Source organism: Nicotiana attenuata, unplaced genomic scaffold (assembly GCF_001879085.1).
Source record: "Nicotiana attenuata strain UT unplaced genomic scaffold, NIATTr2, whole genome shotgun sequence".
Classification (NCBI taxonomy): Eukaryota; Viridiplantae; Streptophyta; class Magnoliopsida; order Solanales; family Solanaceae; genus Nicotiana; species Nicotiana attenuata.
The window spans coordinates 1-27247 of record NW_017671825.1 but is presented as its reverse complement, the minus strand read 5'-3'; the positions used below and the strand labels follow the sequence as shown (position 1 = coordinate 27247).

General features: G+C 38.3%; 1 protein-coding gene across 1 annotated transcript; it reads right to left on the bottom strand.

Moving 5' to 3' along the window:
• Positions 1–20448: 20448 nt before the first annotated feature.
• On the bottom strand, positions 20449–21671 carry LOC109210436. Its single transcript, XM_019373853.1, has 2 exons — positions 21294–21671; positions 20449–21222 (listed from the first exon to the last, which is right to left on the bottom strand). Exons 1-2 carry the CDS (start codon positions 21669–21671, stop codon positions 20449–20451), a joined length of 1152 nt encoding a protein of 383 aa, XP_019229398.1.
• Positions 21672–27247: the final 5576 nt, after the last annotated feature.

The window sequence follows — 27247 nt, the reverse complement described above, 5'->3', positions numbered from 1 at the left end:
TTACACCCAGTTTTTTATGAGAATCCTCGATTTACTATATTATTAGTATATTATTATTCGACCACTAGTAAGTGTCGAAGTCGACCTCTGGTCTCTACGTTTTTTTGAGATTAGAACTGGATACTTACTGAGTACATGTTGTTTTTGTACTCATGCTACACTTGCTATGCATTTTTGTTGCACAAGTACATGTACCTCTAGTGGCCTTATGGGTCTCCTTTAGATAACAAGATACTGTTGTAGGATAGTATAATTCAGCTGTAGAATTGGCACTCATAAGATAAGACTTGAATTTTGATTTTCAGGACCCTCCTGGATAATGGGACGTAGTTTTAAGGTCTGCTTAGATAACAAGATATAGATAACAAGGTCTGCTTAGGTTAAAACTGTTTTTTTTTAAACTAGAAGTTGTCAGGGCCCTCCTGGATAATGGGGAGTAGTTAAGACCTATTAGATAACAAATGTAGTAGGGGTAATACCTTTAGAAGATATAACTTAGGTTCATAATTATTAGAAGTTGTCAGGACCTCCCTGGATAATAGGACTTAGCTTTCAAATTCTTATAATAGTTGGTAGAATAATTCAGTTTAACACTTACCCATGTACCCAGCTACCAAACTGGGGCAGAAAATTTTCTTTGTTTGTTTATTTTGTTGCAGTCAGGAGCCCACCTGGAGAACAAGGGAATACTTTTCAAGTTCAGCAATCAGGAGCCCACCTGGAGAACAAGGGAATGCTTTTCAAGTTTCAGCAGTCAGGAGCCCACCTGGAGAACAAGGGAAGAGCAATTCAAATTTTAGCTTTTAATTTTTAATATTTGATAACATGTTGTACCCAGTTACCAAACTGGGGCAGAAAATTTTCTTTGTTGTTTATTTTGTTGCAGTCAGGAGCCCACCTGGAGAACAAGGGAATACTTTTCAAGTTCAGCAATCAGGAGCCCACCTGGAGAACAAGGGAATACTTTCCAAGTTTCAGCAGTCAGGAGCCCGCCTGGAGAACAAGGGAAGTACAATTCCAATTTTAGCTTTTAATATTTGATAACATGCTGTATCCAGTCACCAAACTGTGGCAGAAAATTTTCTTTGTTTGTTTCGTTGCAGTCAGGAGCCCACCTGGAGAACAAGGGAATGCTTTTCAAGTTCAGCAATCAGGAGCCCACCTGGAGAACAAGGCACACATTTCAAGTTTCAGCAGTCAGGAGCCCGCTTGGAGAACAGAGGCATACATTTCAAGTTTCAGCAGTCAGGAGCCCGCCTGGAGAACAGAGGTATTACAATTCAAGTTTTAGCTTTCAAATTCTTATTAATGTCTGGTAATATGATGCCCAGTCACCAAACTGGGGCAAGAGATTTTCTTTGTTTTTGTCTATTTTGTTGAAGTCAGGAGCCCGCCTGGAGAACAGAGGCATACATTTCAAGTTTCAGCATCAGGAGCACGCCTGAAGAACAGAGGAATACCGTTCAATACAGCAATCAAGAACCCGCCTGGAGAGCAAGGAATACATTCGAGTTCAGCGGTCAAGCATCACCCGGAGAAAGGAAAACATCTCAAAGTGTAGTCAGCAGTCAGGCAGCCACCTGGAGAAAGGGCAAAACATCTCAGATCACAATTCAAGGCAGCAACAAGAGGATGTCGCCGGGGAGAATACAATACAACAAGGCAACAAGAAATACAAGATCAAGTTTGAAGATATAGATAGGATCTTTTGTAATTCATAGCTCATAGCTTAGTCTAGTTTCTTTTTATTTTTGACATGGTGTAATAAGGGGGTTCAGTAAGCAGTAGCAGCAGCAGCGGCAATAGTGACATCACAGCTTTATGGTAGTCCCAAATACCAAACTTTCCAGAACTACACTGACCTGATTCCTTTATAGCCAAGGATATGTAGGCAGCCTCTGAAGCAGGGTTCGGTCAGGCTCTTTTCAAAAATGCTTCTCATGGATTTTCAAACGGGCAAAAATCCCTCATATTGCTCACTTTATCTTTGCCCGAAAACTCTTCATGTTTCCGAGCAAAGAGGGGCAGCTGTAAGCACGTGATTTTTGCCCTACATTAAGATAACTCCTAAAAATAGACCAAAAATAATTTTTTATTGATTTTTAGGAATTTTTTTCTTTAATTAGTTGCATTTCATGCATTATTAATATTTGAAAATCATAGAAAAATCAAAGAAAAATTGTCATGTTTTAATTTCATGTCGTCTTAGGTTTAATTTGGATTTAGGAATTTAATTTCATAAGTTAATTGCATTATCAACGAAAATCACAAAAATATACATTAGCGCTAATCATTTAGTTAATTTGGTCTTTTTGCAAAAAAATAAATTCAATAAGAATTAATGTGGCCATTTTTGAAAGATCCAATAATAAAAAAAGGGGGGTTAGTCTTGCCTTAAATTTAAAATTGGGTTAGAATTCAAATTGACCCAATTCCTACAGACCAAGCCCAATACCGTACCCAATAACCCACTCAAGGCCCAATCTCCCTACCCAAATAACCCTTTCCCCTCTTTATACCCTAAACCCCTCACATTAAATAGACCAAAGAAAAAAATACCATCAGATCTTTTCCCCATCCCTTCAGCTGAGGGCAGCTTTCCTTTCTTCACCACAAAAAAAAAATCGAACCCTCCATCTCCCTTCTTCTTCTTCTTCTTTTTGATTTCTCAAAAACCAGAACCAAAGAAGAACGAGAGCTTCCCCATACACAAATTTGAAGAAGTTTCATCTCTTTACACAGAAAATTCTCAATTCCAGATCTGAGAATAAGAAAACTCCAAAAACTAAAGAAAAGTTAAAAAAAATGAAAGAGAGGAAGATGCGATAGTTGTTTTCAAGTTTAACGGGTTCGCTGCACATTTCATGGGTAAAAGTTTTTGAATCGAAGAAGAAAAAGCCATAGAATTCTAGTTCTATTTTATACTCGAAACAATTCAAAAGTGGTAGCTGTGTCAAACCTACAGTTCCTCTCGCATCTCTGGTTTTTCCAAGCGGGTTCCATAGTGAACTACTATTTGTTCGTCGCTGTTATGTTGCTGAATCTGTGAGTAGTCTAGCTGAGCTTTAATTGGTTTTGGAGTGGTCAAGTAGAATTGCTGAATCTGTGAATGATCTAGTAGAATTGTGCTCCAGGTAATTAAACTTGCTGTACACTTTCATATGTTGAAATGGAGGTTTTAAATGGATTTATAGCTAATGTGTTTCCAATGAATTTTGTTACATATAGAAGCGGCAAAACAGGTAAATAATTGGTAATGAGTATATAATCTGTAACCTATACTCATTTTACAAGCTAAAGATTTAGGATCCGCCAACCATTTACCTATTTTCCACCTCTATACATTGGTAGATTAGATTAACATATGAGTGACTACTAAAATTGAATATTGTGCTTATGTTAATTATAATTTCCATTCATGTATCAGGTGGAATTTTTTGAGGATATACTTTTATTACTCTAAATTTTAGTATCATCTTTGAAACCAAACAATTATTTAGCTTATTGGAAAGTTTCTGTTATTCATAGGATATCTTTGGAGAATGGAGGTCTAGAACGTTGATAAAGTATTTGCATGTATAAACTTGACATAAATTTGTTACCATTTTTATTTACATTTGATCACTACCTCCTACTACCCCCACCCCCTTTTAGTACAATCAGTACCATTATCTCCTGATATTTGGCTAGTAAATTGAACGCTATAGGTGCGTAACCCTTGGCTTTGATTTTTGGCTATGTGTTGGATGCAATGGTCATGTTCCAGGAAATAGATTTTGGCTTATTCTGCAGATCAGAATGTTTTTTATGTATGCCTTAAAGCACGATCCTCGTGATCTTTGCACGGAACACTCGTGAAAGATGCCACTTACTCATACTCGCTTTTAGGTGGTCTTTNAAACCTCTTGATTAGAATAAATCAAGGTGCGCCGTGCCAAACAAAAATGACAATTGCATGGCCCTCCTTTAATTAATTTTCTTTTAATCCTTAGAATTCGAGGCGTGCCATTTAGCGAATTTTCATGGCCTCCCGCAAAGTTAACAAGACGCTAGCCATTTTAGGCGCGCTTTTAATAATTTTACCTTCTTTAATACGGGTGTGCATTTCATGCGACCCAAATCCAAATCCCAAAACGTTGAATAAGAGGTGTCGAGGATCCGGGTTCATTTCATGTGACGTGATCCAAAAACACGCTCTTAAATGACGTTCACCTTCATAAAAACTAATTAAAAGCGGTTAAACAATTCCAAAATTGCAATAGGATAACATGTATTAAATTCAGACTTTAGCTAAATATAGCAGTTGAGCGACCGTGCTAGAACCACGGAATTCGGGAGTGCCTAACCCCTTCTCTCGGGTTAACAGAATTCCTTACCCGAATTTCTGGTTCGCGACTGTTAAACAGAGTCAAACCCTTTTCTCGATTCGGGATTCAAACCGGTGACTTGGGAAACCATAAATCTCCCAAGTGGCGACTCTGAACTTCTTAATAAACGAATCCTGTTTCGATTGTCCTTTAATTAGAAAAACTCCTTTATTATACCCTTCCGGGAGTGTAGTAAGTGAAAAAGGAGGTGTGACAATTAAGAGCCCGTTTGGAGATAAAAAATTTTTTACTTTTTTTCAGAAATTTTTTCACTTCTTTCGAAATCAGTGTTTGGCCATAAAATTTTAAGTTTTCATTTAAGATGAATTTTGGAATTTTTTAAAAATTTGAAAAACTCCAAAAAACTGTTTTTCAAAATTTTCGCTCAGATCACTCACAAAACTTCAAAAACACCCCAAAATTATATTCATGTCCAAACTCAACTCTAGTTTTCAAATACCATTTTCTCTTGAAAAAAACAATTCATTTTTTTTCGGAATTTTACAATTCTTATGTCCAAACGCTCACTAATCCCCAAACTAATAGCCCGTTTGTCAAGCTGCAAAAATCAGCTTATTTTGAGAAGTATTTTTTTTCAAAAGTGCTTTTCTCAAAAGTACTTTTGGTGAGAAGCAGTTTGTGTTTGGCTAATTAGTTTGAAAAGCACTTCTAAGCAACAATTAGTGTTTGGCCAAGCTTTAAAAAACTGCTTCTAAGTGTATTTTTCTCAAAAGTGCTTCTCAAAAAAGTATTTTTGGAGAGAAGCTACTTTTTTCTGCTTCTCCAAAACTGCTTCTGCTTCTCCTCAAAAACACTTCTTTTCCTTCCAAAAGCTTGGCCAAACACCTCAATTTTTAGCCAAAAGTGCTTTTGGCAAAAAAAAAAAAGCACTTTTGGCCAAAAAGAAGCTTGGCCAAACAGGCTATAAATCCCATTCCCAGCACCCCTCGTCCAAATCCCCCTTTCACCCTCCCAGCAATTTAGCCCTTTCCTTTCGACCTTTCCCCCATTTGTTTCATTTTATTTTGTCTTTAATTTATTTTTTCTTCCTCCTTTCTCAATTTATACTCATTAAACACAATCCTCTTTAGATTAGAGCTTTCTTTTCCCTTCCTCTTTCCATTGCGGTGATTTAAGAATGCCTTTGAAAGAAAATTGCAAGGATTTGAGGTAAGAATTTCATTGAAGGTTCAAGTTCAAGATAGTAAGGCCCTGTTTGGTCATGAGTTTTGCCAAAATAAATTTGGGATTTATTTTCAAACTCATGTTTGGCCATAAATTTTGCCCATATTTTGGCCAAATCCCAAATCCCAAATTTCAAATCCCAAAATCAGCTATTGAGCTGATTTTTGGCCAAAATCCCAAAACTTGGGAATTATATACCTGTTTTTCCAAGATAAAGTTGGAAAATATGTTTTGAAAACGTATGTCCAAACACATTTTCATCTTCAAACCAAACTTCACCCAAATCAGATTTTTCAAAACAAATTTGGGATCTATGGCCAAACGCTAGCTAAAATAGGTAACTATTTGTTGTAATCCCCTGTTCCGTTTCATTATTTATTCCCCGATTTTGCGATTTCTCTCTCTCTCTCTTTTCTATCAATTTTGTTTACCCATATAAAATGTACAGTTTAATTTGTAAACGTGATTTACAGACACCTGAACTAAATTGATCATTAGTAAACTAATAAAGTACAAAGAAAGTAAAATAAAGATAATTAAAAAAAGAACAAGCCTCAAGTTTAGATTGATCCTACCGGAACTAAGAGTAATTGGAAAATTTTGATAACAAGCCTCAATGAGTACAAATGTTGCTACTTATAGTTAAATTTGAGGAGACAAGATCCTCAAATCACGCTCCCTTAAAGATGAATAAAAACCCCTCTTGATGACTGCATAACGTTTGTGAATAAATGCTATGATTTTCTGTAACGACTCTGTTAGATAATCTGAAATTTAAGTGACTAAAACCAGGAAAAACAAAATGAACAGAAATGGCAGAATTATGTTCCGAGCCCACAAATTCCTTGTGTGTCCTTAAAGAATCTTATCCCCTCACTGTTGCCCAAGGTTAACGGATAAATTCTTCCAGGATAGAACGGAACTTTCCAACTTAGCGGTAGCGGCACTTCAAACCACTAAGTTATCAGCGAACTCAAAATGATGGTGGAAATCACACGACTTTGACTTACTTTGTTTTGAAAGTAATGATGCAGAAAGAAGAAGGAGATGAAGCAGAAGATTTCAGGATGAAAAAATTCTGAAGGAATGGCTGCTTATTTATAGCCAACGAATTCTGGATTGAAAGGGTGTGAAAGTGGCTGTTCACACTTCAGATGGCTATTCGTGAAATGCAGGGTGGCTATTCGTGAAACAGCCTCTCTTTGGTGGCTGTTTAATTAACGCGGGAAAATTAAAGACGAAAATTAATTAATTTAACGTTACTAATAACGGTCATTCAAAATATTAATATAAAATATTAATATTTATTTAATTAATTTCATTTTATTGGTTTAAAAAATTAAGTCAATCAATCATATCAATTGACCGAATCCGAATCCGAATCTGAAGCCGAAGCCGAAGTCGAGCCGAGCGAGCGACGACGACGACGACGCGAGGCCCCTTTCTCTTAGCTCCTTTTAAGAGCTTAAGAAGTGCTTCTATATTTAAACCCAACAAAATACTTGTCTTTAACCAATGAGGGACAAAGTACAAAAGCCGAAGTTGCCTTTTCACCTTCTTTCCTCATTTCCCATTCACACTACCACTTCAACCCCAACAATCCTCCACATGAATGGGGAATGATGAACATGCATGAAAATTTTTGTGTGATTCGCAACTAAGGACTAATTGCATCGGGATAAGTAGGTTTCCCTTTGAACTTTCCGTAGTGAGCATATATCGGATATACTCGGTCAATCGGTAGATTTGATATCTTTGAACCGTCGAGCTTTAGTGTATACCTAGACAACATATGTCACACAATTAATCTTTATCCATCTTTTGGTTCTCATTGTTGTGTTCGTTTTAGCCATGAACACCGCCTGGTTTCATAAGTGCATAGAGAATTGGCCTTACAACATTCTCTTTGAAGCGGCTTACATTTCACACTTATATAGGTGATTCCTAAACGTGTTATCCCGTAGATACCCTATTTGATATACCCCATATCAAACTTAGAAATCATTAAAAAGTCCTAACACTTTATCCTTGGTACTGAACATTGTCTGCATCACGAAAATGGACCAAAATTTTATTTGACAATGTTGAACCTTCACTAATGACTTTGTTTGATCTCCTTGAACCTAGATCTTGGGATCTCCAGTCTTCTTGGTAGAGTTACCGCCATAGTGACTTGTCCTCGGCCATAGTCCCATTCCCTTTGATGATTTTTCAACTCCCTCTCTAGTTAGGCCTTTTGTAAGCGGATCCGCCACATTATCCTTTGATCTTACATAATCAATGGTGATAATTTCACTAGAAAGTAGTTGTCTAACGGTATAGACGAGATTTTTCGTTATACATAACGCTCCCAGCCCTTCGTATTGCTGCTTGACTGTCGCAATGTATGCATACAGGTGCCAACGGTTTGGGCCAAAAAGGAATGTCTTCTAAGAAACTCCGGAGCCATTCAGCTTCTTCACCGGCCTTGTCTAAAGCTATAAACTCAGACTCCATTGTAGAGCGAGCGATGCATGTCTGTTTGGACGACTTCCAAGACACTGCTCCCCCACCAATAGTAAAAACGTATCCACTTGTGGATTTTATTTCTGTTGATCCGGTGATCCAATTTGCATCACTATATCCCTCAATAACTGCGGGATAATTATTGTAATGCACTGCATAGTCTTGAGTATATTTCAAATATCCCAAGACTCGTTTCATTGCTATCCAATGAGCTTGGTTGGGATTACTTGTGTATCGACTAAGCTTGCTTATTGCACAAGCTATATCAGGTCGTGTGCAATTCATAATGTACATCAAACTTCCCAACACTCGAGCATATTCCAATTGAGATTTGCTTTCACCTTTATTATTTGCAAGAATATGGTTTAAATCAATTGGAGTTTTTGCTTCTTTAAATTCCAAATATTTGAACTTTTCAAGAACCATTTTAATATAATGAGATTGAGACAAAGCTAGACCTTGAGGAGTCTGTAGGATCTTGATTCCCAAAATTAAATCTGCAACTCCTAAGTCTTTCATATCAAATTTACTAGTAAGCATGCGCTAAGTATTTATGTTAGCAATATCGTTACTCATTATCAACATATCATCCACATATAAACAAACAATGACTATTTGATTTGGAGTATTCTTAATGTAAAAACATTTGTCACACTCATTGATCTTAAAACCATTTGACAACATTGTTTGGTCAAATTTCGCATGCCATTATTTTGGTGCTTGTTTTAGTCCGTAAAGTGACTTAACAAGTCGACACACCTTATTTTCTTTTCTGGAGACTACAAACCCTTCAGGTTGTTCCATATAGATTTCTTCCTCTAAATCCCCATTTAAGAAGACCGTCTTTACATCCATCTGATGGATTTGAAGGCCATACACGGCGGCTAACGCTATTAACACCCGGATAGATGTAATCCTTGTTACCAGCGAGTATGTGTCAAAGTAATCAAGACCTTCTCGTTGTCTAAACCCTTTAACAACTAATCTTGCCTTATATTTGTCAATAGTATCATCAGCTTTCATTTTCCTTTTGAAAATCCATTTAGAACCCAAAGGTTTATTTCCCGGAGGAAGATCAACCAATTCCCAGGTATGATTACTTAATATGGATGCTATCTCACTATTGACTGCCTCTTTCCAATATTGTGCTTCCGAGGAAGACATTGCTTCTTTGAACGTTTGAGGCTCATTCTCAAATAAGAATGCCAGAAAATCTGGTCCAAAGGAAGTAGCTATCCTTTGACGTTTACTACGTCTTGGATTTTCTTCATCAAACGAACTTTCCTTTGCTTCTTCCCGAGGTCGCTTAGATTTTTCATTAGACGACTCACATTCCATTTTATACGGATAAATATTCTCAAAAAATTCAGCATTATCCGATTCAATTATCGTATTAATATGAATGTCGGGATTTTCTGATTTATGAACCAGAAACCGGTATGCCTTACTATTTGTTGCATATCCTACGAAAACGCAATCAACGGTTTTTGGTCCAATTTTTACCCTTTTGGGTTTAGGAACTTGCACTTTAGCCAAACACCCCCACACTTTAAAATATTTTAAGTTAGGTTTCCTTCCTTTCCATTTTTCATATGGAATGGATTGTGTTTTGCTATGGGGAACTCGATTCAGTATTTGATTAGCTGTAAGAATAGCTTCCCCCCACAAGTTCTGAGGTAAACCAGAACTTATTAATAAGGCGTTCATCATCTCCTCTAATGTTGTATTCTTTCTTTCTGCAATTCCATTAGATTGCGGTGAGTAAGGGGCAGTTGTTTGGTGAATAATGCCATTTTCCAAACATATTTCTTCAAAAGGAGATTCATATTCCCCGCCTCTATCACTTCTTATCATTTTAATCTTTTTGTTTAATTGCGTTTCAACTTCATTTTTGTATTGCTTGAATGCGTCTATTGCTTCATCTTTACTATTAAGTAAGTAAATATAGCAATATCTAGTACTGTCGTCAATAAAAGTTATGAAATACTTTTTCCCACCGCGAGATGGTATTGACTTCATGTCGCAAATATCCGTGTGAATTAAGTCTAAAGGATTTGAATTCCTTTCAACTGACTTATAAGGATGCTTAACATACTTTGATTCCACACATATTTGACATTTCGAGTTATTGCATTCAAACTTAGGTAATACTTCCAAATTAATCATTTTTCGCAAAGTTTTGAAGTTGACGTGGCCTAAACGTTCATGCCATAAATTATTTGACTCAAGCAAGTAAGAAGAAGCTGAAATTTTATTCATATCAATGGCAATTACATTGAGCTTAAAAAGGCCCTCAGTCAGGTAACCTTTTCCTACATACATTTCATTCTTACTAATTACAACCTTGTCGGAAACAAAAACACACTTAAAGCCATTCTTGACTAGAAGTGATGTTGAGACTAAATTCTTCCGCATTTCAGGAACATGAAGAACATCTTTTAGAGTCACAATCTTTCCCGAAGTCATCTTCAAAGCCACCTTGCCCGTTCCTTCAATTTTTGCAGTAGCGGAGTTTGCCATAAACACTGTCTCATCGGGTCCAGCGGGAGCATAAGAAGTAAACAACTCCTTGTTAGCACAAACATGTCGAGTTGCTCCTGAATCAATCCACCATTCTCTAGGATTTCCGACTAGGTTGCATTCTGAAAACATGGCACATAGGTCGTCTATTTCATCATTCTTCTCAATCATGTTTGCTTGTCTTTTCTTCTTGTCCTTCTTTGGTGCACGACATTCAGTAGCCTTGTGTCCAACCTTTCCACAGTTGTGGCAATTACCTTTGAACCTCTTCTTGCTTGGATAATTCGTTGATCCAGACGGCTTCTTTCTCTTTTTACTCGTTGAAGCTTCCTCAACAATATTTGCACCCATTATTGTTGAATTTCCACGAGATTTCTTCTCAGCAGCCTTGTTGTCCTCTTCAATCCGTAGACGAACAATAAGGTCTTCAAGCGTCATCTCCTTGCGCTTATGTTTCAAGTAATTCTTAAAGTCCTTCCACAACGGAGGCAGCTTTTCAATAAATGCCGCAACTTGAAACGCTTCATTTATGACCATACCTTCAATCATAATTTTATAATTAGTACAATAATTAATATCTTGAATAAAAATATTAACTCGTTTTATACCTTCAGCAAGGAGGTCATGAACAATAACTTGCAATTCTTGGACTTGCATTATGACAGATTTACCGTCAATCATTTTGAAATCCAGAAATTTGGCGGCCACAAACTTCTTAAGTCCAGCATCTTCAGTCTTGTACTTCTTTTCAAGAGCATTCCATAATTCTCTTGATGTTTTCATGACGCTATAAACGTTGTACAAGCCATCTTCCAGCCCACTTAAAATGTAATTTTTGCACAGAAAATCAGAGTGCTTCCAAGCCTCAGTAACAAGGAAGCGCTCGTTGTCAGGGGTTCCTTCAGGAACGACTGGAACATCCTCTTGAATGAACCTTTGCAGACTTAGAGTGGTTAGATAAAAGAACATCTTTTGCTGCCATCTCTTAAAGTCAACACCAGAAAATTTCCCCGGCTTTTCCGCTGGTGGCATCGCCGTTGCAGGTGCAGTAGGACGGCTAGGACCTGGCATCCCTGAAACTGTGTTAGCAGTAACAGTCACAGCAGGTTCAATTTGTTCCTCTCCGTTAGTCATTTCTGTCAATATGACACAAACAGGTTCAGTAAATGGTGAAGTATTTAATCCTTCAACCCAAAACAACACAGCGAAGAGATTATTCTTCAAACTGATTTTAACAAAGTGAAGAGATTATTCTTCAAACTTATTAGGAGAGTCACTTCGAAAATCAGAACAGCAAAGATATGTATAAACAGTAAGATTCTTTAAGCTTGTTAGATAATCTGAAATTTAAGTGACTAAAACTAGAAAAAATAAATGAACAGAAATGGCAGAATTATGTTCCGAGCCCAAAAATTCCTTGTGTGTCCTTAAAGAATCTTATCCCCTCATTGTTGCCCAAGGTTAACGGATAAATTCTTCCCAGGATAGAACGGAACTTTCCAACTTAGCGGTAGCGGCACTTCAAACCACTAAGTTATCAGCGAACTCAAAATAATGGTGGAAATCTCACTAGTTTGACTTACTTTGTTTTGAAAGTAATAATGCAGAAAGAAGAAGGAGATGAAGCAGAAGATTTCAGGATGAAAAATTCTGAAGGAATGGCTGCTTATTTATAGCCAACGAATTCTGGATTGAAAGGGTGTGAAAGTGGCTGTTCACACTTCAGATGGTTATTCGTGAAATGCAGCCTCTCTTTGATGGCTATTCGTGAAACAGCCTCTCTTTGGTGGCTGTTTAATTAATGCGGGAAAATTAAAGACGGAAATTAATTAATTTAACGTTACTAATAACGGTCATTCAAAATATTAATATAAAATATTAATATTTATTTAATTAATTTCATTTTATTGGTCCAAAAAATTAAGTCAATCAATCAATTGACCGAATCCGAAGCCGAAGCCGAAGCCGAAGCCGAGCCGAGCTAGTGACGACGACGACGGCGCGAGGCCCCTTCCTCTTAGCTCCTTTTAAGAGCTTAAGGAAGTGCTTCTATATTTAAACCCAACAAAATACTTGTCTTTAACCAATGAGGGACAAAGTGCAAAAGCCAAAGTTGCCTTTTCACCTTCTTTCCTCATTTTCCATTCACACTACCACTTCAACCCCAACAACTACTCATATGGTAGATCAAGATGGTCCATTTTTCTTAACAGATAAACCAAAAAATATAAATGGCAGTCTATTTGGAGTTGGCTTAAACTCTGTGTGTTTATGCACACATGTTTCATGGTTAATGCGGTGCAACAACGGACTTCCGTTATAGTTTTAAGCTTTAAGAACTTTCGATTTCATAACACTGTTTCTCTGTTGTACACTACTTTCCTTTTGCTGTTGTTTTATTGCTTTCTCCTTTCTTTACTTATTTCTGTATTGGGTAAAATTGAGTTTAGGCATATCGAAGTGATTGAAAGATGACATGTCATGATACGTAGGCAGGTCAAAGAATGGTGATTAAGCAAAGAGGCACGAGTTACAACAGATACGAGCGGAAGCACAAGAAGAGGCACGAACAAATATTCAAAATACTCTATGCTCGTACCTATTTAAGTCTAAAATCTGAGAAGAATGAACCTGACAACACAGGAGAGCCCAGATACAGTGTTTAATAAGCATTAAATACTGAAAAGTTAGAGGATCTGTATTAAATTGGAATGATTATGTAACGTAGCATTTAAAGCGTTTAATCGTCCATAATAACCTTATTATGACAAAGGCAAAACGTATAACTTAAAAATAGCTATAAAAGGGAGAAGACTGGTCATTTGTAGACACACAATATCATCTGAATATACTGGTTTACTTTGTTTTCTGCTATCTATTGATTATCAAAATCCATTTCTTTTATTCATTTCCGATTATCAGTAACCCGAGTTCTTCTAAAAATAAAGCTTTGACTGAAATCCAATTTTTCGGTTAAATAAATTGGTTCCGTTACCGGGAATCTGATAATTTATTCTTTCTTAACCTTATCTATTTTGTTACATCAACAATCATGTCAAATGTTAACAATAACACCCAGGGAAACCAAGGAAATCAAAGAAACCATCAACTCCAAGGAGATCCACAAGATGTTCACACTCCGATCCCTTCTCCACAAAGTTCACCTCGTCGATCTCGAGAAGGAACTCCTGATGGATCTCACTCAAATGCAAATACTCAATTTAACAATGATGAAGCTATCAATGAAGCTTTGCAGCAGTTGATCGCTCAACAGGTCAATAAAGCTCTTGAGGCTTTTGCCAGCCAATTAGCTGCTGCACCATCAACACCAGTTCCAAATACCAATACTTTGGAAACCCTCGTTCTGGTCTTGTTAATTCAGGCAGTGGTGGAATCCCCAGTGAATCACGAGAGGGAGAACCAGGTAACGTAGTCAATTCCAATTTACAAAATTTAGTTCTAACATTGCAGAAACAGCTTAAGGAGCAAAGTGACCGCATAGAGCAAATACCTGGAGTACCGCCTGTAATCAAAGGAATAGATATGGATAAATATTCACAGAAACCTTGGAAGCCAAGTGCTGCTCCTTTACCAATTCCAAAGAAATTCAAAATGCCTGATATTCCAAAGTACGATGGAACAACTGATCTACGAGACCATGTGACTGCATTCACAACTAGCGTAAAAGGCAACGACTTGACCAAACAAGAAATTGAATCAGTATTGGTCAAAAAATTCGGAGAAACGCTCACTAAGGGAGCATTAACATGGTATTCTCTTTTACCCGAAAATTCTATAAATTCTTTTGCTGAGCTTGCAGATTCATTTATCAAAGCACATTCGGGAGCTCAAAAAGTCGAAAAGAGAATGGAGGATATTTTCAAAATCAAACAAGGGGACTCTGAGTTGCTCAGAGAATTCGTGGATAGGTTCCAGCGTGAAAGAATGACGTTACCACGTGTACCAGATAATTGGGCAGCTATAGCTTTCACCAGTAATTTGAATGAAAAAAGCTCAGAAGCCACGAGGCAACTCAAGGAAAGTCTTCGTGAATTCCCAGCAACAACATGGAATGACGTCTACAACCGATATAGCACGAAGTTAAGGATCGAGGAAGATATTATCTCACGGTCTCAAAAAAAAGAAAAGGTAAGTTTGAGACGGGCAGAAACAGAAAAGAGATCAGGTAAAAATAGGTACGAACCATATATGGGCCCAGCTGGAAAAGATTCACGATCCAAGAATGATCATTCAAGGTACGATCATAGATCTAGAAATAGAGAATCGGGTTCATCATCTAGGTATGGAAATGATCGCAACACGCGAGAGTCACGAGATGATGATAGAAACTTGAAGGCGCGGTTCGGTGGTTATAATTTTAATGTAAGCACTTCCGAGCTCGTTGCTGTTTTAAGAAGCATGGGTGATAAGGTGCGGTGGCCAAAAGAGATGAGGTCAAACCCAAACAGGCGCAATCCCGAACACTGGTGTGAATTTCATAACGATCATGGTCACAAAACGGCAGATTGTAGGTTACTACAGGGTGAAGTTGATCATCTGTTGAAGCAAGGGTATCTCACTGAGTTATTCAGCGAGAAAGGAAAGCAAGCATACATGAAGAATAGGCAGGAGCCCCCAAAACCGCCCTCCCCAAAAAGGACCGTTAATGTTATAAGCGGAGGTGAAGAAATCAATGGTGTGACGTATACAGCAGCAAATAAAGTATCCAAAGTCACGATTACCCACGGGAAGCGGGTGCGACATGTCTTAGAGGAAGAAAGCATTACGTTTGATGATGCAGATGCGGATGGCGTATTAACTCCACATAACGACGCACTGGTAATATCTTTACTTGTACATGACACTAATGTGAAACGAGTTTTGATTGATCCAGGTAGCTCTGTGAATATTATTCTGCTAAGAGTTCTACACGAGATGCAAGCTGAAGCCAAATTAGTACCCAAGGCGCATGCTTTGTCCGGGTTTGACAATTCTAGCGTCGTGACGAAAGGGGAAGTAATACTTACTACATTCGCAGAAGGAGTTGTCAAAGATACAAAGTTTCAGGTAGTGGAGCTGGAAATGGCTTACAACATAATTCTAGGGAGGCCATGGATCCACGAGATGGATGCTGTTCCGTCGACCTTACATCAAGTCATTAAATTTCCATCACCATGGGGAATATGTCAAATCCGTGGAGATCAACAGACATCTAGGAACATTAACTCCGTAGCAGATTCAAGCACGAGAAATGAAGAAAAATAGCAATTACAGTATTCAGTTGAGGATACCACAACGCAAACCTCAACTGAACAAGGGCGAACAGATGTAGATTCAAGGCCTGACTCCATTGAAGAACCAGAAGAAAACGAAAATATCAAAACAACGATCGAAGAACTGGAGGCTGTAGTATTGTTTGTACATTGGCCTGAAAGGAAAATTTACATAGGGGCCAATCTCAGCCCAGACGTAAAACGTAAGTTGATTGAATTTTTTAAAGCTAACGCAGATTGTTTTGCTTGGTCCCATTTGATATGACAGGTATACCATCGGAGGTAATGGCTCACAAATTAAACGAAGACCCGTCTTATCCACCTATCAAACAAAAGAAGAGAAAGCAAGGAACTTTCAAAAATCAGGTGATTCAAGATGAGGTCCAAAAATTATTAAACAATGGATCTATCCGCGAGGTAAAGTATCCTAATTGATTAGCCAATACTGTTGTGGTACCAAAAAAGAATGGTAAGTGGCGAGTTTGTGTAGATTACACAGATCTTAACAAAGCTTGTCCCAAAGACTCTTTTCCATTACCACATATAGATCAACTCATTGATGCTACTGCAGGACATGAATTGTTAAGCTTGTTAGATGCATATTCAGGCTATAACCAGATTAAAATGGATCCTTTAGATGAAGAAAAAACTTCATTTATAACAGACAGGGGGACTTACTGCTATAAAGTAATGCCTTTTGGCCTCAAAAACGCTGGTGCAACGTATCAAAGACTGGTGACCAAAATGTTCCAAGAACACTTGGGAAAAACTATGGAGGTCTACATAGATGATATGCTCGTTAAAACTCAACACTCGGGAGATCATATATCGCACTTATCGGATACGTTTCAGATATTACGAAAATTCAATATGAAATTAAACCCTGAGAAATGTGCGTTTGGAGGTGCATCAGGTAAGTTTTTAGGTTTTCTTGTTTCTAACCGTGGTATTGAGGTGAATCCAGCGCAGATTAAAGCCATTGAAGAAATTCCTGATGTACTTACAAAAAAAAAGAAGTACAGAGGTTGACAGGAAGAATTGCAGCTTTGGGGAGATTTATTTCCAAATCATCCGAAAAGTGCTTTAAATTCTTTTCAGCTCTTAAAAAGCAAGGTCAGTTTGAATGGACTGAAGAGTGTCAACAGGCGCTCAAAAATTTGAAGAAATACTTGTCAAATCCGCCGTTGCTCGCAAAACCAAAGGTTGGAGAAAGTTTGCTCATTTATCTTGCTGTTTCAGAAGTAGCGGTAAGTGCTGTTCTAGTTCGTGAAGACCAAGGTAAACAGTCTCCAATCTATTATGTCAGTAAATCATTATTAGATGCAGAGACACGGTACCCTCAACTAGAAAAACTTGCACTTGCACTAATCATGGTATCTAGAAAGCTAAGACCTTATTTTTAATGCCATCCTATTATCGTAGTAACTGCTTATCCATTACGCAACATATTACACAAGCATGAGTTGTCTGGTAGGTTAGCTAAATGGGCTATAGAACTAAGTGAATATGAAATCAGATACCAACCCAGAACCGCGATAAAATCTCAAGTATTAGCAGATTTTTTAGCTGATTTTAGCCAAGAAATGCAATTAGAAGCGGAAAAAGAATTACAAGTGTTCAACGGGTCTAATCCAGGAATTTGGACCTTATTTGTGGATGGCTCATCTAACGTGAATGGTGCAGGATTAGGAGTTGTTTTGGTGCCACCTACGGGTGAAACCATTCGAGAGGCCATAAAATGCCATTCTATAACTAACAATGAGGCATAGTATGAAGCTGTGATTGCAGTTTTGGAACTGGCACGCGAACTTGGCATTAATCAAATTGTAATCAAAAGTGATTCGCAGCTCGTGGTTAACCAAATGCTGGGGACTTATACGGCAAGGGAGGCACGAATGCAGCAGTATTTGGAAAAGGTACGGGATTTAATTAGACAATTTCAAACCTGGAAAGTCACACAGATATCGAGAGATGAAAATGTCGAAGCAGATGCCCTAGCTAACCTCGCATTTGCGGCAGACGTGGCAAGCAATGAAAATGCTTCCGTAATTCATTTGTTTCATTCGGTACTTGATCCGGACAAAAATGAGGTAAATTTCAACAATTTAACCTGGATTAGCGAAACGAGATTGTTGCTTTTTTGCAGTATGGTACCGTCCCTGAAGATAAGAAAAAAGCCCACGCGCTTCGGAAAAAGGCTGCACGATATTGTTTGAAGCAAGGTAATCTTTATCGAAAAATGTTCGGTGGCCCCTTAGCAAGATGCCTCGGACCTTCTCAAACAGAATATGTAATGAGAGAAATACACGAGGGGCATTGTGGGAATCACGCGGAAGGAAGATCACTGGTAAGAACCATGATTAGAACAGGCTACTATTGGCCTAGAATGGAAGAAGAAGCAGAGAATTTCGTGGCTAAATGTGATAAGTGCCAAAGATATGGAAACAACATGCATAGACCTGCGAAACTATTACATCCGGTCATTGCACCATGGCCCTTTATGAAGTGGGGGATGGATATCGTAGGACCACTACCACAAGCAAAGGGACAGGTAAAATTTCTACTGGTGCTCACTGATTACTTTATTAAATGGGTAGAAGCAGGTGCATTTAAATAGGTACGGGAAAAAGAGGTCAGAGATTTCATTTGGCGAAATATCATATGTCGGTTCGGTGTACTAAAGGAAATCGTGTGTGATAACGGCCCACAATTTATAGGCGCTCAAATCACAGAATTTTTACAAAGTTGGCAAATCAAAAGGATCACGTCCACGCCTTACCATCCAGTAGGTAATGGACAGGCTGAGTCAACAAATAAAGTCATTATCAACAATTTGAAAAAACGGTTAGAAGAATCTAAAGGTAATTGGCCAGAAGTACTACCTGGTGTTTTATGGGCATATCGCACAACAACAAAAATAAGCACAGGTGAAACACCATTTTCATTGGTGTACGGGGCTGAAGCTTTAATTCCAGTTGAAATAGGGGAACCAAGCACGAGGTATACGCAGGTGTCAGAAGAAACTAATGAAGAGGAAATGCGCATAAACCTTGACCTACTTGAAGGAAGATGAGAAACTGCATTAATAAGAATGGCAGCACAAAAACAAGTCATTGAACGATATTACAATCGGAAGGCACGATTAAGATACTTCACGATTGGGGACTTCGTGCTCAAGAAAGTCTTTCAATCCATGAAGACGGCCAATACCGGAAAATTAAGTCCAACTTGGGAAGGACCTTACAAAATTCATGGTATTGCGGGCAAAGGAGCATACGAGCTAGAGACTATGGACGGCAAGATATTACCTTCACATTGGAATGCCGTTCACCTGAAGAGATACTATTTCTAAAAGAATACCCACGGTCAGGTATCTTCATTTTAAAATTCTGTTTTTGAATTGTTAAAATTTTACTAACGATTTTAGATGCTAGGCAAAAAGTTAGCCCGTACTAAATGATAAATTATGATCTGCAAGGCACGTGGAATAAATTAAAATTCCTGGTCTAGGGTTACAACTATTCTGATAGAAATTCAGAAGGGTTAAGCAGTCTTCATCTAAAATCGCCTCCGAGTCCCGTGTGTTTTTTCTTTTCAGGGAAAGGACCAAATGAGAGGAACAGTCAAGTGCTCGAGATTTCATGCTTCAATGCTCAAACACTTGGGGGACTATGTGATATATATATATATATATATGTAAATGCATAAAGAAGACAAAGCAGATTGAGAAGCAATCAAAAAGTCAAGAAATCAGCTAGTTCAAAATCACATCACTAAAAGAGTCAAGTGCAGAGCAAAAGCTAATGAAAGATAGCCACGAGCCAAGGCCAGGACAAAACCTTACTATAGTTAGGTTAAAAGCAATGTACCAAAACAGGTTATAAATAAAAACCTTGTATTTAAAGTACATGTACTAAAACGGGTTATTACATAAAAACCCTGTACAAAACCTTACTATAGTTAGGTTAAAAGCAATGTACCAAAACAAGTTATAAATAAAAACCTTGTATTTAAAGTACATGTACTAAAACGGGTTATTACATAAAAACCCTGTATTTTGATTCCTTCTTTTAAAAATCTGTTATGAGAAAAACAGTTACGAAAAAGTTATAGATGTTATTTAAATACATGTAAAGTGTTGCTTAAAACTTGGCAAAGTTCAAATAAAAGCTTGTCAAAGTTATTTCAAGAAACATGTGTATTCCTATTTCTTTTATCGTATGTTAACACCATTATGAAGTTGAGACGTCTTCTTCATTAAGTGTAGAATATAAAAGGGCCCTCTTTTATAATTCATGATTGATTTAAGACATCATGAGAAAAAGAAAGCATTTTACAAAATAAAAATGCAAGTTATTCAGTAAGTCCTTAAAAATAAAGGCGAGAATAAACAAAATAGAAGTTTAGACAGTAACGGAAACTTCATAATATTAAAACAATTTTGACTAAGTATGGACTTAGTCATAAACCGAAAAGTTGTTTAAACAAAATGCCCCATAAAAGGTCTGGGGACTTAACGTTTTTCACAAAACCCTTAAAAAGACCAAGGGTTACAACCAACCACAAAAATAAAAAGTCAACAAAGGTATTCAAACTTCTCACTGAGAACTTGAAGGAACTGAAACAGGGACATCAACAGCAGCGGGCGGCTCAGTTTGACTCGAAGGAGTGGGGATACCCGTATCATCTTCAATTTGTTTAGAAATTTCAACCACAGGAGAAGGGAAATCTTGGTTCTGCTGAGTCTTCTCGAGAGCCTCTTTGATCTTGGCTAACTTAGATTCTAAGTTAAAATTCTCCTGGCTAACTTGAACGAGGGTATCATGGCGAGAATTTAAAAACGCCCAACTCACTTCAATGGCAGATTTCTCTTCAAGGATCTCATAGTCTCTTTCCCAATCAGCAACTTCATTTCTTAATTTTTCATTTTCAGCTAAGGCAGATTCCTGAGAAGCTTGGAGAGCAGCTTGAGAACTCTCTAAAAAGCGAACCTTTTCAGAAGATTCCCGGAGGTCTTCTTGAGTTTGTGTCAGTGTTTGCACAAGTTCTCCAGCATATGCTTCTTTCTCAGCCAAGAGAGCCTTCAACTCTCTAATCTCCTCACTAGCCTTGGAAAGTTGCTCAGAAAAAGAGGTTTCAAGACGTAACTTTTCTTTACTTGCTTCACTTAAAGAAGCTTTTACAACTGCCAGCTCTGATGTCAAGACCCTTACCTGCTGCTCCAAGGTGCTTCTACTTTCTTCTAAGGTTTCCACATCAATTTGAAGACTGTAACACCGTCCCTTCCAATTATCCACCTCCATCTGATAGTCACGCATTAATTGCTCTAAAAGGGTAACTCTTTTCATCATCTTTGTGCCAATTAAATTAACCTAAAAGAAAAGGGAAGATGAGAATCCTGAAAATAGGCGAAGCATAAAATAAAGTTTGAAAAAAGGAGTACCTTTAAAGAAGCATGCACTATGTCATTCATCAAGGTCAAAGAACTGTGACTCTCAAGCTTAGCCTTTTCGACTGGACCAATCAAAGGCTTTAGCCACACATCTGCTTGACCTGATTTACTTAAAAGGTTACCCTCAGCAGGGACTTCAATGGTGACTTGCTTCATAACAATATTTCCACTTGAGGAACCAACCTCAGTATGATGAACAGGTGGAGGGGGAATCGTTGAAGGAGGAACAATGGAGGCAATCGTTGAAGGAGGAACAGTGGAAGTAGTAAAAACAGCCTGGGGAGGAACAGAAACAGCCATGATTGGCAAAGACGGAGTCATGGGAACGGAAGTGGCAAAAGAAGCCAGGGGTGCTTCATCAGAAACCATCTTCACTACCAAACCCGCGATCAAAAAGCTTCTCAACAGAATCATGAGCAACAGCGGGAACATCATCAACATCATCATCATGGATCACCACCGGGGCTTCAATAGACTCGGTGAAAGGAACAGAATGGCGGGGGGATGCTTCATCATCAGAGATAATACGTCTACGAGCCCGCGACCTCGTTATCAATGAACATCTTCCTCCTCTTCAGAGTCTTGGCCATCAACGACTTTTCTTTTCGATGAAGAACCCAAAATTATTTCCTGGGCCTTTTCCAAAGAGATACGAGAAGATGCGATTGCCTCAGCAGTAATCCCTCGAATCGCAAATCCTGATAAAAAGAAGGATTAAAATAAGTTCAGAGAAAAAAAAGCAATATGTAAAATAAAACTCTTACCGTGAGTTTTTACTTTCCAACCAAATCGTTGGGAAAGAGCCTTCCAAGACCTACCCTCCATTGGGGCAGCATTCAATATTTTTCCTACCCAAACACGGAAATTGGGAATATCATCCACAATTCCCATGGTTGCTGAAAAAGAAAAGGAAAATTAAAATAGATAGTCATCAAAATTAAAGGGAAAAAAGGTACGAGAAAATTACTCAAGTGCAAAATTCCACTTTTCGGGAAAGGGAACGTTTTCCTCACCCACCAAACCAACGGTGGGGGCAGCAACAAACCGGGCATACCAGCTACGGTCTCTGTCATCCTCTGGACTAACCAGAACTCTTTTGCTCCTAGCTACTAAAGTGAAAACACCATTGCGAAAAAGTCTGGGGGAGTAAAGATGAATTAGATGGGAGAAAGTGAAAGGCACACCGGCCACATTGCTCAAATGCCTCAAACATGCAACAACCCTCCATACATTAGGGCCTATCTGACCTAAACATACGTCGAAAAAATGACAGAATTCTAGGATGACAGGGTCAATAGCAGGTTTGAATCCCAAGGTAAAAGGATATGTATAAACAAAGGAAAATCCCATCAAATAAGAGGTGATTCTGTGGTTCGCATTAGGGATTATGATGGGAAAATCCTGACTCCAATGACAGTCTGTACGAACTAAAGAAATCAGACCTTCAATGATCTGAGTTGGGTAAATATCAGCATGATCTAAGGAAGATACTTCTTTTCTAAGAGATTCTCTATCATTATAGAAGGAAAATTCCGCAGGAATTATCTCCTCTACTAGAGGTTCACGAAGAGGCTCAGAGGATTCCTTACCTCTAGAGGAAGATCTATGTGAAACAGAACCTCTGGTTCTAGAAGAAGGGCTAGAACTGGATGAAGACCCTAAATTACGTAGTCTACCACCCCCTCTTCTACTCCTATTAGGAGCAGAAGGAAAGTTGTCAACTATGAAGACTCTCCTAGGGTTAGGGTTTGGCGAAGCCATGGTAGTACGAGGAAGGTAAAGAACAAGAATTGAATATTCTAAGAGTTTTACGAGGAAGATGGAAACAAGAATTGAATATTCTGAAAGCTTTATGAAGAAAAGACAAAGGCACAAAACTAAATTTATACTAGGAAGCAACCGTCAAAGGAAAAGGTACAATGATGGAAAGGTCATAATGAGAATTGTCGCTTCGTGATTAGTGAAGTCGTAAAAAAGCCTTAGAAGGCGCTACAAAGTTGCAGAGCCAATAAGAGGGCGCCACGTATAACGAGCATTAAATGGAAGTGACAATTGAAGCATCGATTCTATCATAGCATTAATGGCGGTAAATATTCCCGCGTCAATGAAATCCACTTCCCAAATATTCAATTGATGAATAAATGGCAAGTGGGGGGACTATCTGTATTGGGTAAAACTGAGTTTATGCATATCGAAGTGATTGAAAGATGACATGTCATGACACGTAGGCAGGTCAAAGAATGGTGATTACGCAAAGAGGCACGAGTTACAACAGATACGAGCAGAAGCACAAGAAGAGGCACGAACAAATATTCAAAATACTCGATGCTCGTACCTATTTAAGTCTAAAAGCTGAGAAGAATGAACCTGACAACACAGGAGAGCCCAGATACAGTGTTTAATAAGTATTAAATACTAAAAACGTTAGAGGATCTGTATTAAATTGCAATGATTATGTAACGTTGCATTTAATGCCTTTAATCATCCATAATGACCTTATTATGACAAAGGCAAAACGTATAACTTAAAAATAGCTATAAAAGGGAGAAGACTGATCATTTGTAGACACACAATATCATCTGAATATACTGGTTTACTTTGTTTTCTGCTATCTATTCATTATCAAAATCCATTTCTTTTATTCATTTCCGATTATCAGTAACCCGAATTCTTCTAAAAATAAAGCTTTGACTGAAATCCCATTTTTCGGTTAAACCATTTCATTTGGTTTACTGCACCAGATCATATGCATGATGCAGTACAAAGGAGTACAAATTCTTGAATTGAACTGCAAATTTTTAATGCTAGAGTTACATATGGATAAGTCTGATTTACATGGAGTAACTGGCCTTTTCCGAGCTTCGCCTTATGTGGAGACACCCAACATAGACATGAAAACTATGCTTGTAACTTCCTGTAACTTTCATTTTGTGACGCCCTCCCCCATCGCCTTATGTGGAAGGATTAGAAGAGTAACAATTAAGTAGTAGTTTTGCAGTCTTCTATTTCTGTGTTGAGTAACATTTTTGTAGCACAACTGAATCTTCTATTTTTCTTACCGACACAAACTCATTCTTTGCTGAAAAAAGCATAACTTTTGTTCAAGTTGGGGCCGGGCAAAGCCCGGGCTACCCCCACAAGTAAAAATAGAAGTACCTAAACATAAGAATCAGATATCTTTAACTGCTGTCAAATAACGAATAAAGGTTATAATTGTACATCAGGATAAGTAACTCACAAATCTAAGCTCCTAAACATAGGAGAGTGTATGACTTATAAGCGGTGTATTGATCGGTTCCAACCCTACACCACTACAAAGTGGAAAGAGCGGTCGATGCAGCTTTTACTCGAGAAGGTCGGGATCCAATCCACTGGGAGCAACAACAATGTTTGGAGTTGGATTTCTATCTAATCTAGCAGTGCGTAGTGCACTTGATTATACTTCCAATCATATTTGTTTGTTTGTTACTTCTAATTATGCTAATGATATGTGAAATTAAGCTAAGTATGAATGCTTGTAAGGTTTTCTAAATGGTTAACGAGGCACTAGGGAAGTGACTTTCTCCTAGGTGAATACTTGACGGGTTCTAAAACCTAAGGCAAAGCTATAATGTTTGGGATCGCGATATAGCCAATGCACGACATTACTCACTCTATACCTCTCGGTAGCTTGAGTGACTTTGCCCTAATTGACTTTCTCAAGACCAATTGAGTGTCAAAATTATGCAAGCAATATAGGCTCAAGTCGGGTATTACTATCTCTAGATTTAACCCTTTAATTGGGGCTATCAATCTCTTGAATACGCCCCAATTCCTTGTTGAACTGATTTTCCTAGACTCAAGCTCTCTTTCTCAAGAAGAGCCCAAGTCAAATAAGCACAAATTAGTGTTTGCAACCACTAATTCAACATGGATAACACAAATCAGTCCAAATATCAACCACCCATAAACATCTAAGCCTTAGAATAAAAGACCCATCAAATACCCACACTAGGGTTGAGCCACAACCCTAGCTAATGGGTCTAGCTACTCATAATAATAGAAGAAATCAAATATTTAGATGAAGAACAACCCATAAAATATAATTACAAGCTAAGATTTGAAGATTCAATGTTAAACCAGCTATAAAATTACTCAAAATTGGCTAAAACCACTGTTCACGTGCTCAGCTAAGATACAGATACCCTAAAAATATGAAAAAGAAGTATTTATACAAGGCCAAATTTTTTGGATAAAAATACCCTTGACGGAGGTACCGCGGACCGCGGAAAATGCACCGCGGCCGCGGTGAGGCTTTTTGGCTTGACTTTTCATTCTCTGAATCTGGCCACCGCGGACCGCATAAATGAACCGCAGCCGCGGTGGATTCACCGCGGACAGCATAAAATGGACTGTGGCCGCGGTGTCTTGAAACTTCAGAAGTCCTGAGCTCTCTGAATCTCCTCTCTGGGGACTGCAACAAATGGTCTGCGTCCGCGGCGAGGCTACTGCGGCTGCAAAGAATCTTCCGCGGACCGCACTGCTTAAAACCCCCAAGATTGCACCTCTCTGAACTTCTCCACCGCGGACCGCACTAAGTGGACCGCGGCTGCGGTAGGTCTGTTGCAGCTGCAGTGGATTTTATGCTGCAGCAGTGCTTTGCCTTGTTCTTGGTACTTGTGCAGGTTTCACTCCTTTTTGAGCTGGTTTTGACTTCTTGTCACTTTCTTGATCAAACCCTGCAAACAAGTACAACATGTAAGCCTTTGGGGCTATTTGCATACATTCTTAATCCAAACTCAAGTAAAAAGGAGTATAAAATGAACTAGAATCCCTAGTTATCAACTCCCCCAAACATAAGCTTTTGCTTGTCCTCAAGAAAACAAAATAAGTCCCACCTCCTTAAGAATAAAGCCAAGAAAATTCAGCTGACCTAAGGTGACCTCATCTAGCATCAATTGGGACTAACAATTGCCCTCAGTTCAAATGAATCATTAACAACATTCAACCTTTTAAACACCATGGTTATAGTGCGTCACAAAAAGCATCAAGAATTGACTCAACTCATCAAGGTAACTCTTTCTACCACTTTGGTCATTGTGGAATCCAAACTCATACTCCTCACTCTCCCTTAAGCAAGACCTCACTTTTAGATTGTAGCACTCAAAACGAGGATTGTGGAAAACACACTCATCTCTCTCAAAGAAAGGTCACAAGTCCGGCTCTAAGTACCATAAGCTTGCCCCTTATGTGAGTCACCACTAATGCAAGCTTCATTCAACTCAAGATCATATAGGGCTTTTGTGGGGATACAATGAAGGCTTTTGGTTCAGGGTAGGAAATATTTGGTCTAAGTAGGTTTCATCTTCCCTTAAGCACTTCATTTGCTTCATTTTGGCACACATTATCTTGACTCTTTGAGTCATTTACTTCTTTATTAGGGGTTAGAGAGACACACTGTCACTCTTTCTTGTTCATTTCAAACCTTTTTCTCCTTTCTAAACCTTCCACACCTTTCATCTCTTTACTTTTATTGAATCCCTTCATTTCTTTTACATTGTTCATTCTTTTTGATTTTTTTTCTTTCTGCCTTTCCTTTTCTTCATTTTGTAAATTTTACCACTTTATTGCATTCCTCGTCTCTCCCCCCAAACTTATGCTTTTGCCTTGTGCTAAGGAAAGATCGGGTGCCAAGAGAGGGTCTTTTTTAGAACGGGTAAAGGCTTGTAACATGGGTTTTGAAAGAAAAAGGGATATGGCTCAAAGGGGTTGACTAGGGATGTTATCATTGGTAGGCTATGGATGTTTTTAAGATACCATTTGGATCAAGGAGAGCCTATACTAACTTCTCAAGTCAAACTACACTTAGGATTTCGCCTAGACAAACATTCAGGGCAAGTTCTAGACTCAATGGCACGGGACTTGGACTTGCAATTCAAATTCTCACCACACAAGCTATAGGATTT